This window comes from Podarcis tiliguerta, assembly GCF_965153285.1.
Source record: "Podarcis tiliguerta genome assembly, chromosome: 2".
NCBI classification, from domain to species: domain Eukaryota; kingdom Metazoa; phylum Chordata; class Lepidosauria; order Squamata; family Lacertidae; genus Podarcis; species Podarcis tiliguerta.
Window position 1 is genome coordinate 744,724 of NC_139535.1, and position 15,395 is coordinate 760,118.

The 15,395-nt window shown below is 43.0% G+C and overlaps 1 protein-coding gene across 1 annotated transcript; it reads left to right on the top strand.

Moving 5' to 3' along the window:
• Positions 1 to 619: 619 nt before the first annotated feature.
• Positions 620 to 15,150, top strand: LOC310670623 (uncharacterized protein). Its single transcript, XM_083426227.1, has 2 exons — positions 620 to 808; positions 13,323 to 15,150. The coding sequence occupies exon 2, from the start codon at positions 13,430 to 13,432 to the stop codon at positions 14,795 to 14,797; it is 1,368 nt and encodes a 455-aa protein (XP_083282353.1). The 5' UTR covers positions 620 to 808; positions 13,323 to 13,429; the 3' UTR covers positions 14,798 to 15,150.
• Positions 15,151 to 15,395: the final 245 nt, after the last annotated feature.

Consider the following 15,395-nt stretch of genomic DNA (forward strand, 5'->3'; position numbering starts at 1 on the left):
TAGTGTACAGACATTGAAGTCCATTAGTCATTCCCCCGTGTCTCTTATTTAAGGATTTTTTCCTCCCACCACTAGGTCTGCTTGCTGTTTGCTCCATTTGGTCTATGACATTTGGATGATCATCTTCATCAATTAATAGACTCCTACCTTCAGGAGCACTGTCTCCCTCCCCCACATTAGTCAGTTTAAAGCCCTCCTGATGAGGTTTCTTAGTTTTTTGGCAAAAACATTCCTCCCAACCGTTGTGAGGTGCAGCCCATCGCTTCCCAGAAGTCCATCCTCAAGAAACTGCAGTCCGTGATCTAAGAATCCAAACCGTTCCTGTTTACACCATTTGCGAAGCCAGCTGTTTACTTCCACTATTTTCCTCTCTCTCCCTGGGCCACGTCGTTCAACTGGGAGGACAGATGAGATGACGATTTGTGCATTTAATTGCTTCAATTTCCTGCCCAGAGCCTCGTAGTCTTTTTTGATCTTCTGGAGGCTATTGCTTGCAGTGTCATTGGTTCCCACATGAACCAAGAGGAAGGGGTATTTGTCAGTGGGTTTTATGATTCCTTGCAGTCGTTCAGTTCCTCCCATGGCGTTCAGGCGGTTCGTTGCAACGGCTGCAGCTGCCGCTTGCGGGTTGGGAAGCAGCAGCAGTTGGTGGGTAAAAGCTCTGGAAATGCCCCGGTTCCCCTGCCTCTGTCCCCGGTTCCGCCGGGGCTGCTGCTTCTGTCTTCTCCGGCCCACACAGCCTCCTACCCTGCCCTGGCACCTGGCTGGAGAAGCCCAACTGCGGCTATTGGGACGACAACTGGGACAGGTAAAGCCAAACATCTTCAGGCCTCTTTGCGGGCGGGCCAAAATCGCTCATTTCCCCCCGAAATATAGTCCGGCCCCCAACAAGGTCTGAGGCACAGTGGACTGGCCCCCTGCTGAAAAAGTTTGCTGACCCCTGATCTAGTAGATCCACAGTTATAACCATATCAAAACAGTATTTGGTATTTTGCCTTCTTTTGAGACACTTTCCCTCAGTGTTCTGTCATAGTCCAGTGATCCTACTCCATTAAATTCGCCCGTAATAATTCTATTTCTGTCATAAACCTCAGACATATTTCCTCCAATAGTTGGAAGAAATCTCATGCGAAAAGTGGCTCTGAATCTGAAAGTCCCAGTCCCAAATCTTGATCCTGCCACCCTAAGATATTATAAGCAAGTCCCACATTCCTCTTTCCATCTGCAATAGGGAGGTTAGAAAAAACACTTAATACCCGGCAGGGATCATAAGAGCCACAGTTGCTTTGCATTCACAAAGGCTATGTGAAATATCACTAGTGAACAGAATAATGTAAACAAGGAGACCAACAACAGTATTAAAAGAGAGAAAAAGTGGATTTGAAGTGACCAAACCACAAAGTGAGAAGTCTCCCTCCTAGATGAGGGAAGGGGGAGGCGGGGGGGGGGCTTTTGAAGTCTCCCTGCTGGCAAGGGAATCCCAGAGCAAGGGCGCCTCTCTCTGTCGGGAATCCCTCCCTGCCTCTCAATCCAGGGGGTGGTTTTTTAACGGGGGGGGGGCTGGGGTTTGAAGCGGGGCTTGGCTGTCAGGGGGCGAAGCTCAGCAATGCAGCAGTTGCTCGGCCTGCAGAAGGACCCCGGTTGAGTGCTCGGCATGCAGAAGGAGATCCCCCCCTCCCCAAAAGAAACATGGTGGGCGAAACTGGCCCAACTCCCCCCCCCATGGAACCCCCCCCCCGAGCAGGAGGCCCGAGGCAGCGCCGTCCCGTCGCCTTCCCCTCCGGACACAGGAAGGGGCTGCTCTGCGGACGTAGCTCTAGGGACGCGCGCGTCGGACAAGGCGCCGGAAGTGTCGCCGCGAAACGCGCCGGAAGTTGCCTGACAGGGAAAGGAGGAGGGGCGTCGCTGAAGAGCCCCCGTCGCCGCCGCCCTTTCTTTGCGCCTAAGGGAAGCGGACTAATCCGGAGCCAGGGAGGCGGAGGCCCAAGAGGTGAGAAGGGGGGGGGATAGAGGGGGGTATAAGGGGGGAGGACAAAGAGACCCCCCCCAGGAAAGCGCCCTCCCTGGGGCCCGTCGACAGGGGCCCCGATCCAGCGACCCAGGGGGGAAGGGGGGACCCAACACCTGCAGGCTTGGCCTAGCAAGATCTCCTGGGCAGCAGCACCGCCAGACTCCCCTTTCTCTTTCCTGGGGGGCCGAGAGATGCTCAGCTGCCCTGCCCCCCCCCGGACGCCTTGGCGGGAAGGGGAAGGAGGACCCCAAGCAGGGCTGGGGGTGGGGCTGAGGCCCCCCATTCTCCCTGGGGTCGTGGGGCGCCTGGCTGGGGAAGCGGAGAGAGGGAGTCCAGGGAAGGGATAAAGGAGGGGAGAGGAGCCTCGACAGAGACCCCTCCCCCTCCAGCACCCTGATCCCCCCCCCCCATCGCCCAGCCTCCCTCCTGAGGGTGTTGGCAGTCCCAGATCATCTGCATTCACTACACTCATTGCCATTTTACTGAATACCACCATTTGGTAGCCAAGCCCAAACCCAAAGTCCTCTACGGATGCATTTTGACTTCCTGCTGAGGAAACTGAGTGTGTGAGGATTGATAATATTGTCATTTATCCGTTTTAGCCCCCAAGTAGTAGCAGCTGCCAGGACATTGTCCTGTTCGCCTCTGTATAGTTCCAGCCTTATTTCGGACGTTGTGGTAGATTCCAATCACGGTGGATTAGATATAAATCAAATTGATTTCAATCACAATTTACGGTAAATCACTAATCAGTATGTTGTTGTTTAGTCGTATATCTGCCGACATAAACAGATAATTATGAAATCATTCTGAGGTTTAATAAGTTAACTGTGTATATTTGGACAACATTTCTGCTGTAATTTATTGGAAGGAGAAAAATAATCATTTCCTTAATTACAACTTGAACAATTTATTTAACTAAAACAATAATATTATAGCATGTTGGTAAAAATATTTTATATATATATAAAAAACAACAACCAAGCAGACTGAGTTTTAGCGCACATGAAAAACTCAGAACTTATGCATTTCACCACCTCCAGTACCAGCCACCCCTTTGGATTGGCTTCTGCATCCAGGTGCCTATTCTGTACAGTTAAGTGTCAGTGCGGTTGTTGGAACCCAGTGGGATTGGGAAGAGGTTGCCAGCCCTGAAGAGCCTTCAGTGACTTGCACAATTATTACACAAAGACCCCAAGATGTGTGGAGTATTCTGCTCACAAGGTTGCACTTTCGTTTTTAATGCTTCACACTTAGCTACTTGTGCAGATCTCTTCCACTGCAAACCATCTGTTCATTGAACCTCTTGGAACTTAGAATTTAAGGGGTTGATTCTGTGTATATAATTCTGCAAAGGAACAATGGGATTAAGGTTTCCCCTCAACTCTGTATGTTTATTTTATAACATTTTTCCTGTGAAGAAAAGGCATGTTATCTCTGCAGACACAAATTCACACTTTTGAGAATGGCAAAAACGAGCATGTGTGACAATATCTTCTCATTAGAAAAACTTCCCCAAATAATCTTACAGAAACCTCTGGAAGAGCATGACATTGTGAATGGATTAATGGAATTCATTTACCAAAAAAATTAAATATTGCATATAAAGCCTCATGCTAGATAATTAAAAATAAATCTTTATTTCCTGATGAATAGCCTTTCGACTATAATGTAATTAAGTATAAAACTATCTTTAGATAGATTTTTTCCTCTAAAAGCATTTTATTTTCTAAAAAAATTCTAATTAAAATAAAATGATTTTTAAAAATCATTGATTGTATCCACCCTGATTGCAATCTTTAGCTGCTGATAACATGGCAATGTTTAGCAGGTCATATTGTGAGGTTTAGCTGGTGATAACACTGCAGCGGTTAGCTGACGAGTTATCACGATATTGAAAATCAGATATTTCCTAGAGCTTATACACATTGGATTTGCGATATAATGTCACCTCAAATATTAGGAAACGGTTAGCACATTAACATCAAGCCCAGCTCTAATTATGACCTAAATTTCTGGCCCAGTGTATCATTGCAGATTTTACCAGTTTTATTTTGTTTCCCATTCTAATAGTATTGCATACATTTTGGGAAGTTTTTTTTAAATTGTTCAGTAGTACCTAAGAGACCAACTAAGTTTGTTCTGGGGATAAGCTTTCGTGTGCATGCACACTTCTTCAGATTGGACAATTTTCTACTTGAATTTTGAGAAACACTTTCTCTTTCCTCTCAATAATTTCTCTTTCTGTAGAATAATTAATGAGTCCAACTGCTTCCCATAAATCTCTTCAAACAGATTTATGAGCAAATGGTGTCCGGCACGCTTCCCCTTCGCGGGCCTCTGTAAACATCTCAGCAGTAAAAGTCATCAGCAGAGTTTGCGCAGCAGCGTGTGATAAGGGCTGAATCAAGAGACAGCAGGTTCTTGTTCTTTAGCTTTATTGTTCCAAAAACACGCAAAATATACAGACTAAAATCCATCGGAGTGTAACTGCATTTTTCAGCTCCGCTCTCTCTGAGCTGAGCAGCTCAACTGGCACTTTCGTTTTCCCACAGAACACACACTGCACAGCAGGCTGTTTACATCACGTCCTGCCTGATAAGCCCTGCCCCTCAGCTCCGAGGCACAGCAGATTAACTCCTTACTGCTCTCAACACTTTCAAACTGTGAACTTTCAGTCCAAAAACCTCTCCCTTTATCTTCTCCAAACAAGATGATTTGATGGTATTGAATCCAATCCGCCACCACACCTCCCACCTCCTGTTTATTCAGTTTTATTTCTTCTTCCGAAAAGTCCAAAAGATCTCTGTAAGTTGCCCATTGCTTCTTCCGTATTGCATTTTTTAAAAAGCTGTTGCTTTTGTGGGTGGAAGCCAAAGAGGTGTTTTTCTTTCCAGCAGATTTATCCCATACCGTAAAAAGGATTTTCTGAATAACCTGATTCATAGAGCTCTTGTGTGTTTTAGTTTTATCATGCCATCAATAAGCGTGCCAACCAAACATAGTCTTACGACCTTTGTTATAAGGAAAACCTGCTCCTCTTCCCTTATGGGGTGTTCAAGAGCCCATATAGTCCTTGAGTGGGTTCCATATTGGTAGGAGAAAACAACAGAGGCCAGCCAGAGTATATGGAGAAGCAAAGCGGCTAGTAAGCCTGGTCTTTATTGCAACAGTGTCCCCCCACCACCACCACAACCAGGAGGGAGGTGTGCAAGGCCTTATATAGTCTTTTGAAATTGCCCACCCAAGACACCCCCCCCCCAAATATACAGAAGGAGACTACAGCAGGAATACATCACAGGATGCGGTCTACAGCAGAAAACCTGTCCTCAAGGATACCTGTTAATGGTCACTAACTGCATTACCTGGGCAGCCTGGCCATTCTTTGTGATGGCAAATACTTTAGTTCCTGAATCTAGGTCACAGGCTCACCCTGTTCATCCCTCCTTAAGGCAGTATTTGTAAGCACAAAGACAATGGGAAGGCTTCCATTTGCCTCCTTTACTGCAGAGGAATATTTGAGTACGTTTCTGAGCACAATTCAAAGTGTTGGTGCTGACCTTGAAAGCCCTAAACGGCCTCAGTCCTGTATACCTGAAGGAGCATCTCCACCTCCATCGTTCAGCCCAGACACTGAGGTCCAGCTCCAAGGGCCTTCTGGTGGTTCCCTCATTGTGAGAAGTGAGGTTACAGGGAACCAGGCAGAGGGCCTTCTGGGTAGTGGCGCATGCCCTGTGGAATACCCTCCCATCAGATGTCAAGGAATTAAGCAGCGGAGATATGCACCACACGCCATGGTCGAATTCGGCTGGACTTGCCATGGGAAAGCAGACGGGACAACCAAGGAAGGGGGAGACGGCCAAAGAAACCTGCTCTCACACAAGTGCCCCCCCTGCCAATTCCGTAACCTTAGCAAAGCCCAAGTTCAAACACCAGCCCCTATTTAAAAGAGACCCCCGTAATGACGACACTGGACTGCCCTTTACGGTTGCCGCAAGTTGCTCTTCCAAGTCCCAAAGCGCGTAGCAACTCCGGTCTATTTTGCAGGGCTGTTGTAATGGGGACCCCCTACGCCACCGCCCAGGGCAGCCCAAAGTGACGTATAACCAATCCTTGTTGTTGTTGTTGTTGTGTTCCATGGTGAGACTCCAAGGTCTTCTGTGTCATGTTTCCTGTGCAGTGGACGCTCAGGTTGCAAACGTGATCCTTGCGGGAGGCACATTCACAACCTGCAGGGCCGCGTCTGCGCATTTGTGTGTTGCAATTCGGTGCTTATGCACATGTGCAAAGCGTGATTTAGTGGTTCTGTACACGCGCGAAACCTGGAAGTAACCTGTTCTGGTACTTCCAGGTTTGGCGCGGTGCATAAAATCGAAAACACACAACTCGAAGTGTCTGTAACCCGAGGTTTTACTGTCTTTTGGAAGGCAGCGGGAAGGCTGTTCTCAGGGCTTGCTCCACCGTGAGGGAAACTGAGGCAGCCCCCTCAGGCAGGAGATGCAGGGAGGGGCAAGGAGGGGAAGGAGCAGAGTCCCATTTGGCCAGCCCTGATTTAACCATCTATCCCAGGCATAGGCACCCTAACACCCATGGGCCAGAAGTTTGGAAAAACTTTAAAAAGTATAAGAACGCACATTAGGTAGTAAAAAAAAGGAATTGAAACAAAATGCTTATAAAAAATAAGATAATTAACATTTAGCTCCTGTTACACATTATATCCACATAAGTCAATAGAAAAAGTATCAAGAGATGATGCTCAAGATGTGCCCTTTGGGAATTTTGGTTTTGGCAACTGCAAAACAACATCCTTGAAATCAAAGCTTGCAATGGGGAAGACAAACATACAAGATCCTGGTTTTTTCCTGAGATATAACACTTGTTTAGAGATTATTGTACACTAAGCGGGGCACTATTATACGTATCAATGCGTCTCATGTGTTCGTGTATCAAAGTACCCCAACGAACATTTTCAAAAATCTAACAATTGTTAATAAAACCACTGAACTTATTTAAAAATCACTTGTAATCCTGATTACTGAGTGGAATAACTTACCTTTGGTATTTTTAAATATTAACTAAATGACGTAAAAAAGTGTTGGAACACTTTTACATTTCACATAATTTTTAGTTGGTCGTGCTAAAAACACACCTGCTCTCTTCAAACGCCAACGGCTAACTGGCGGCCAGCGCACTCGCAACTGTTCTACTCACCCATGTATAGGCACATTTGGGTGATGTCGCGACACGAATAACATTTCTCGATATTCAAATATTGTTGGTGTATCAATGTGCCCCACCTCCCCCGTTCAGCGTTTTCTTTTCTTTTTTCCATAATATTTTATTAAGATTTTCACATAGAAAAAAGAAAAAGAAAAATACAAAAAGAAAAAGAAAACAGGTAAAAACAAGTAAAAACAATTCCATTTTCATAGTATTACTTACATTCGCTTATTTCCCAGACTTCCCCACACCTCCCCTCTCTGTATTCCAATTCAAATATTTAATCAGCAAATCCCTTCCCTTCTGTCTTATCCTTGTCTTTATCTTAGTGTGTAATACCTTAAATTCTTCATCTTTTTAACCTTCGAATTTTCTATTCTTCACCACATTATTACTAATAACCCTTTAACCTCCATCCAACATCATTCTAACATTCATTAATTTTATAATATTTCTGTAAATAGTCTTTAAATTTCTTCCAATCTTCCTCCACCGTCTCTTCTCCCTGGTCTCTGATTCTGCCAGTCTTTTTTGGCAATTCCATGTAGTCCATCACCTTCATCTGCCATTCTTCCAGAGTGGGTAGTTCTTGTGTCTTCCAATACTTTGCAATGAGTATTCTCGCTGCTGTTGTAGCATACATAAAGAAAGTTCTGTCCTTCTTTAGCACCAATTGGCCGACCATGCCCAGGAGAAAGGCCTCTGGTTTCTTCGGAAAGGTATATTTAAACACCTTTTTCATTTCATTATAGATCATTTCCCAGAAGGTCTTAATCCTTGGGCACATCCACCTAAAGTGAAAGAATGTGCCTTCCGTTTCTTTACATTTCCAACATTTATTATCGGGCAGATGATAGATTTTTGCTAGCTTGACTGGTGTCATGTACCACCTGTATATCATTTTCATAATATTCTCTCTTAAGGCATTACATGCTGTGAATTTCATACCGGTGGTCCATAACTGTTCCCAGTCAGCCATCATTATGTTATATCCAACATCTTGTGCCCATTTAATCATAGCAGATTTTACTGTTTCATCCTGAGTATTCCATTTCAGCAGCAAGTTATACATTTTTGACAAGGTCTTAGTTTTGGGTTCTAACAATTCTGTTTCCAATTTTGATTTTTCCACCTGGAAACCAATTTTTTTATCTAATTTATATGCCTCCATTATCTGATAATAATGAAGTCAGTCTCGCACTTTATTTTTTAGCTTTTCGAAACTCTGCAATTTCAATTTATCTCCCTCTTGTTCCAGAATTTCCCAATATTTCGGCCGTTTGGCCTCCATATTGAGCTTTTTCAGGGCCTTTGCTTCCATCGGTGACAACCACCTTGGGGTTTTATTTTCAAGTAAGTCTTTATACCTTATCCAGACATTAAACAGTGCTTTCCTGACAATATGATTTTTAAACATTCTGTGCACTTTAGCCTTTTCATACCATAGATATGCATGCCATCCAAAAACATTATTAAATCCTTCTAAATCCAAAATGTCTGTATTTTCAAGGAGCAGCCATTCTTTCAACCAGCAGAAAGCTGCTGATTCATAGTAAAGTTTAAGGTCTGGCAGGTCAAAGCCTCCTCTTTCTTTTGCATCAGTTAATATTTTAAATTTTATTCTTGGCTTTTTGCCCTGCCAGACAAATCTTGAAATATCTTTCTGCCGCTTCTTGAAACAGTCCATTTTGTCAATAATTTGCAATGTCTGAAACAAAAACAACATTCTAGGCAATACATTCATTTTTATCACAGCAATATGGCCTAGCAGTGAAAGCTTCAAATTAGACCAAGTCTCTAAGTCTTTTTTCACCTCCGTCCAACATTTTTCATAATTGTTTTTAAATAGATTCCCATTCTTAGCTGTCATGTTAATTCCCAGTTACTTCACTTTCTTAACCACTGTCAATCCTGTCTCATTCTGAAACCTTTGTCTCTCATTTTCTGTTAATTTTTTCTGCAATACCTTTGTTTTTAACTTATTCAATTTAAATCCTGCAACTTGACCAAATTCCTGAATCAGTTCTAAAACTCTTTTTGTACTAGATTCTGGCTCCTGTAAAGTCAAAACTAAATCATCTGCAAATGCTCTTAATTTATATTGTTTGGCTCCGACCTGTATCCCTTTAACCAATTGGTCCTTTCTAATCATATTCAACAGGACCTCCAGGACCGATATAAAAAGCAATGGGGAGATTGGGCAACCTTGTCGTGTTCCTTTTTCTATCCTGAATTCCTCCGTCACAACATTATTAACAATTAGTCTAGCTTTTTGCTCAGAATAGATTGCACCTATACCATTTTCAAATTCTTGTCCTACCCCCATCCCCTGGAGATTCTTCTTCATAAAACTCCAAGAAATATTGTCAAAGGCTTTCTCCGTGTCCACGAAAATCAAAACTGCCTTAGTATTAATTTTCTCTTGTAGCAGTTCCAAAATGTCAATTACATTTCTCACATTGTCAGATAAATGTCTGCCTGGGAGAAAGCCTGCTTGGTCTTTATGAATCTCCTCTACTAGGACTTTCTTTAATCTTCTAGCCAAAATGTCTGCAAAGATTTTGTAATCTACATTTAATAGTGATATAGGACGGTAGTTCTTAAGTTGTGTCTTTTCAGTCTCTGTTTTTGGTATAAGTGTAATATACGCTTCTTTCCACGACTCTGGTGCCTTTCTCCCCTCCAATATTTCATTACAAACTTCTTTCAGAGGTTGTATCAACCATTCTTTCAGAAGTTTGTAATATCTAGAAGTCAGTCCATCCGGCCCTGGAGATTTACCCAATTGCATATTCTGAATGGCACTTTCTACCTCTTGTTCAGTTACTTTATAGTTCAACCTTAGTTTATTTTCTTGAGAGATTTTTTGTAGTCCATTCAATTTCAAAAATTGGTCTATATCCACCTCTTTCTGTGGCTGTTGTGTATATAGCTGTTTAAAATACCTCTGGAAACAATTTCTAATCTCGACTGCATTCTGTATAGTCCTTCCTTCAACTTCCAAGTTAGTAATAGTGTTTAATTTTTGTCTTTTTCTCATTTGCCAAGCTAACAATTTCCCACACTTGTTTGCCGATTCAAAAGTCTTTTGTCTCATTTGTCTAATTTTCCACTCTATCTCTTGGTTTATCATTTGCATATATTGTACTCGGTATAACTTTATTTCTCTCAGAATTTCCTGTGACTTTGGTTTTGATCTCAGTCTCTTCTCACTTTCTTTTATCTTCTCCAAAATTTTATCTCTCTTTTCCTGTTGTGCTCTCTTCTTTAATGTATTTTGTTGTATCAAGAACCCTCTCATAACAGCTTTACTTGCGTCCCAGATTACTCTTTTCTCAACTGTAGTGCTCATATTTATCTCAAAATAATCTCTCAAGGCTTTTTGGGCCTTCTTAACCATTTCTTCATCCCTAAATAGAGTGTCATTCATCCTCCATCTGAAGGAACCAATTGGTATTAAGTTCATCACCATCTTCACTATGTTATGGTCGGAGCAATTTTTTGGGCAGATTTCCACTTTTTTTTACCTTTGGTGCCATACCTCTAGTTATCCAAATTTGGTCAATTCTTGTCCATGTCATTTTGGCTTCAGAATTTTGGCTTTTTAATAAATGAAAAATCCTTTTCCTTTTCTGCGGAGAGTTCAAACCGTTACAATTCCAGCTTGATAGTTGCAGAGACATGTTGTATTTACTTTGCTTTTCCACCAGTTGCTCCCAAAGCGTCTTCTTGTTCTGTCGGTGTCTGTGGTTTCACCTTATCCAGATTGCCCAAACCAAGGATTGCTTTTGCCCTTGCTATTGTTTCTCTTTCTGATGCTCTTTCTGATGCACTTTGTTCTTTTAGAAGTTCTTTCTGTATTTCCTCCTCGTGGTCTTTCAGAAATCTGTCCTTGTCTTCCACTGATCTTATTTTAATCTTTCTTCCTTTAATGCTAAAGGATAGGCCTTGGGGGAATTCCCACATGAAGATGATGTTGTTTCTTCTCAGCTGGGCGACCAAGTCTCCGTAGTTGGATCTGAGTTCCAAGAGATGTTTTGGAATGTCCTTAAATATTTCCACTCTTGACTGATTTATTTTCAGAGCCTTTTGGAAATGCAGTCCCAAGATCTTATCTCTCTTCTCTTTGGATCTGAGCGTTATCAAACAGTCTCTCACCTTAGTCTTCCTTCCACCTCTTCCAAGTCTAAATGCACTTACTATCTTGAACTCTTGAGTTCAACCCCGTTCAACGTTTTCAGAGGAGGGGGAAGAAGGGGAAAGTGTGTCCCCCCAGATAAGACTCCCATCCTCCCTGGCCATGGGCCATCCTTGCTTGGGCAGGTGGTCCTTGGAGTCCAACCACATCTGGAGGGCCAGAGGTGCCTCACCTCAATATAGACGGTTCCTCTAGAGCTCAGTGTTACTTGGGAGTTGGTGAAATTGGATCTTAAGGGTTCTTCAGACATTTCCAAAGGATTGTGATTGGTATCCAGACCCTAACAGTATAAAGCCAAGGTGTCCCACTGAGCAGTTTATCAACCCTGCTGGCCGCTGGGGAAGACCTTCTGAAGGAACTGGTTTGTCCCCAAAGTTGCTTCCTTCCTTCCTCCGCTGCTGCTGCCCACACTAAAGGAATGTCTGGATGAAATCCCAGGGATTGTCTGGTTCCTATTACAAAGAGATCCAGTTGATATTCTAGAATAAAGTGTGGCTAAGATTCTGAGTCACAATCGTGGCTGGCAAATACAGCCAGGGAATATGAAACTGATTTGAAGATTGGTTTCTTCTTTACACATTGTTGTTGTTATTGTTGTTGTTGTTGTTATACATTCAGGTGGACACACCACTGGTTTCATCTTCTTTCTATTCTTTCCCACAATCAGTGTTATTCACCTTTAATACTCACCTTTCTCAGTGTCACACATATTTTTATCTTGTGATCTTCATATGAAGAGAGGTATAACAATTTAATAAATAATTCCCAGTTGGAGCAGAGCTAGAATATCCAGAAGCCCTTGGCCACCCAGGGCAAAGGAGGAAGAACAGTGAGAGAGGCCTGGACAGGGAATCTCCACTAAGATAAGCCAGTGTCAGGAGGCGGGTGCGAGACATGGCAGCATATAATTACAGTGGTGCCCTGCAAGACGAAAGGGTTTTCCGTTTGCAGAGGCGCTTCGCAAGACGAATTTCCCTATGGGCTTGCTTCGCAAGACGAAAATTGACGAAAATTTTCGGGGGTTTTTTTTGCTCCAAAACCCCTTTTTCTGAAGCGCTAAGCTGCTAAAAGCATTTTAGCAGCAAAACCGCTAATCCCTTAAGCTTTAAAAAGCCGTTTTTAGCCCTTAAATCGCCAATAGCGCTAATAGCGCTACTCCGCTAATGGGCTTGCTTCGCAAGACGAAAAAACCGCAAGACGAAAAGACTCGCGGAACGGATTCTTTTCGTCTTGCGAGGCACCACTGTATTATCAATCATAATTGGGGTGGGTGTCTCAGTCTGGCCTTCCCAGCAGTCAGGCTCCACCTGCTTTCCTTCTGCATCTCCAGCTCTGTCCATTCCATAATGCAAGGCTGAGAGATGGAGGTCCAACCCCAAGAAGATTCTCCAACTGAGCACTCCTTCAGCCGACCACAAGCACCAAGCCTTGTCACTAGACTTATATATGGGTCTCCAAAATGGTCACTATGCACCTCCTGAGGCCAAAGGGACTGTGCAGGCGATGAATAAAGATCTAGAGGTCGAAGGGGACAAAATGTGGCTCAAGGGGTGGAGGATTATAGTGCAGCGGATGAAGAACATCATGATGAACTTAGGACCCTGATTAATATTGGCCAGGTTCATGGAACATAGAGCAGCTCCCGTTCCTGTGAGAAACCACTTTTTATAAAATGTAAACCCCACAGTTCAACTGTATCCTAGATAATGCTGCTTCATTAATGCTTAATTAAGGGTTAGGAAAGGTTGATGATGCATTACATTTATTTAACATTATTTCATCTGTCTTTCCTAAAAATTTGGAACATATGGAGGACAGGAAAGAATGTACGAGACGTCAAAATAAGAGCAGGTGCTAATTGATGTGTGTAATATTCCTTTCTTCTCTTCCTAGGTTTCCTTTCCCCCCGCTCCTCCCTGTTGAAAGAAGACAATGGAGAAGGCAGTCAAAATTCTGGAGGGCCATGTCCATTGGGAATAACAAAGAAACCATATAAACTCATGGAGTGTGAAAAGAGAGAGGAGAAACAATTTGAAAGTATGGAGTGTGGAAGGAGCTTCACTGACAGTGGAACACTTGGAAAACATCAATGGACTCACACAGGGGAGAAACCATTTAAATGCATGGAGTGTGGAAAAAGCTTTGGTTGGAGTTCAAACCTTCGTATACATAAACACACTCACACGGGGGAGAAACCATATAAATGTAAGGAGTGTGGAAAGAGCTTCAGTCAAATTGGACACCTTAGAAACCATCAGCGAACCCACACAGGGGAAAAACCATATAAATGTATGGAGTGTGGAAAGAGCTTCACCGATAGTGGAACATTTAGAAAACATCAACGGGCACACACGGGCGAGAAACCATTCAAATGCATGGAATGTGTAAAGAGCTTCAGTCAGAGTGGATACCTTAGAATCCATCAACGGATTCACACAGGGGAGAAACCATTTAAATGTTTGGAGTGTGGAAAGAGTTTCAGTATGAAAAGAACACTGAATATTCATCATAAAACTCACACTGGAGAAAAACCATTTAAATGTATGCTGTGTGATAAGAGCTTCACTGTTAGTAGAACACTTAGAATCCATCATCGAACTCACACAGGGGAAAAACCATATAAATGTATGGAATGTGGAAAGAGATTCAGTCACAGTGAAACACTAAGAATTCATCAACGGACTCACACAGGAGAGAAACCATTTAAATGCATGGAGTGTGGAAAGAGCTTTATTGATGGTACAGCACTTAGTATCCATCATCGAACTCACACAGGGGAAAAACCATTTGAATGTATGGATTGTGGAAAGAGCTTCACTTGTAGTGGAACACTAAGAATCCATCAAAGGATTCACACAGGGGAAAAACCATTTGAATGTATGGAGTGTGGAAAGAGCTTCAGTACAAGTGGTGCAGTAAGAAGACATCAGTGGACTCACTCAGGGGAAAAAACATTTAAATGCACGGAATGTGGAAAGAGTTTTATTGAGCGTAGAGACCTGAGAACCCATTATCACACTCACACTGGGGAGAAACCATTTAAATGCACTAAGTGCGGAAAGAGCTTCAATCGCAGTGGAACACTTAGAAAACATCAATGGACTCACACAGGGGAGAAACCATTTAAATGTAAGGAGTGTGGAAAGAGCTTCACCAATGTTGGAAATGTTAGAAGACATCAACGGACTCACACAGGAGAGAAACCATTTAAATGCATGGAATGTGGAAAGAGCTTTATTAATGGTACAGCACTTAGTAGCCATCATCAAACTCACACAGGGGAAAAACCATTTGAATGTATGGAGTGTGGAAAGAGCTTCACTTCTAATGGAGCAGTAAGAAGACATCAAAGGATTCACACAGGGTAGAAACCATTTAATTGCACGGAGTGCGGTAAGAACTTCACTGATCGTCAAACACTTAGAATCCACCATCGAATTCACACAGGGGAAAAACCATATAAATGTGTGGAGTGTGGAAAGAGCTTCAGTACAAGTGGTGCAGTAAGAAGACATCAGTGGACTCACTCAGGGGAAAAACCATTAAAATGCATGGAATGTGGAAAGGGTTTTATTCCGAGTAGAGAGCTGAGAACCCATCATCAAACTCACACTGGGGAGAAACCATTTAAATGCACTGAGTGTGGAAAGAGCTTCAGTCAGAGTGGAACACTTAGAAAACATCAATGGACTCACACGGGGGAGAAACCATTTAAATGTATGGAGTGATGGGAGATTTTGCTTCTGCACATGAGTTTGAGTTTGAACGTGCCAACCGCACCCTAAAAACTGCCTTAATTCAACAGGAAAAAAAGGCCGGAGTCCCAGCCTCAGTTTCAGAAAAGGAAGGCTGGTTGGCTAGTGTTCTCTTTACTCTCAATCATTTGAATGTCTCCATACAGGATCATCAACCCTATACTCGCCTCCAAAAACATTTCCAGGAAAAAGAGGTACTTCCAGCCCCGCT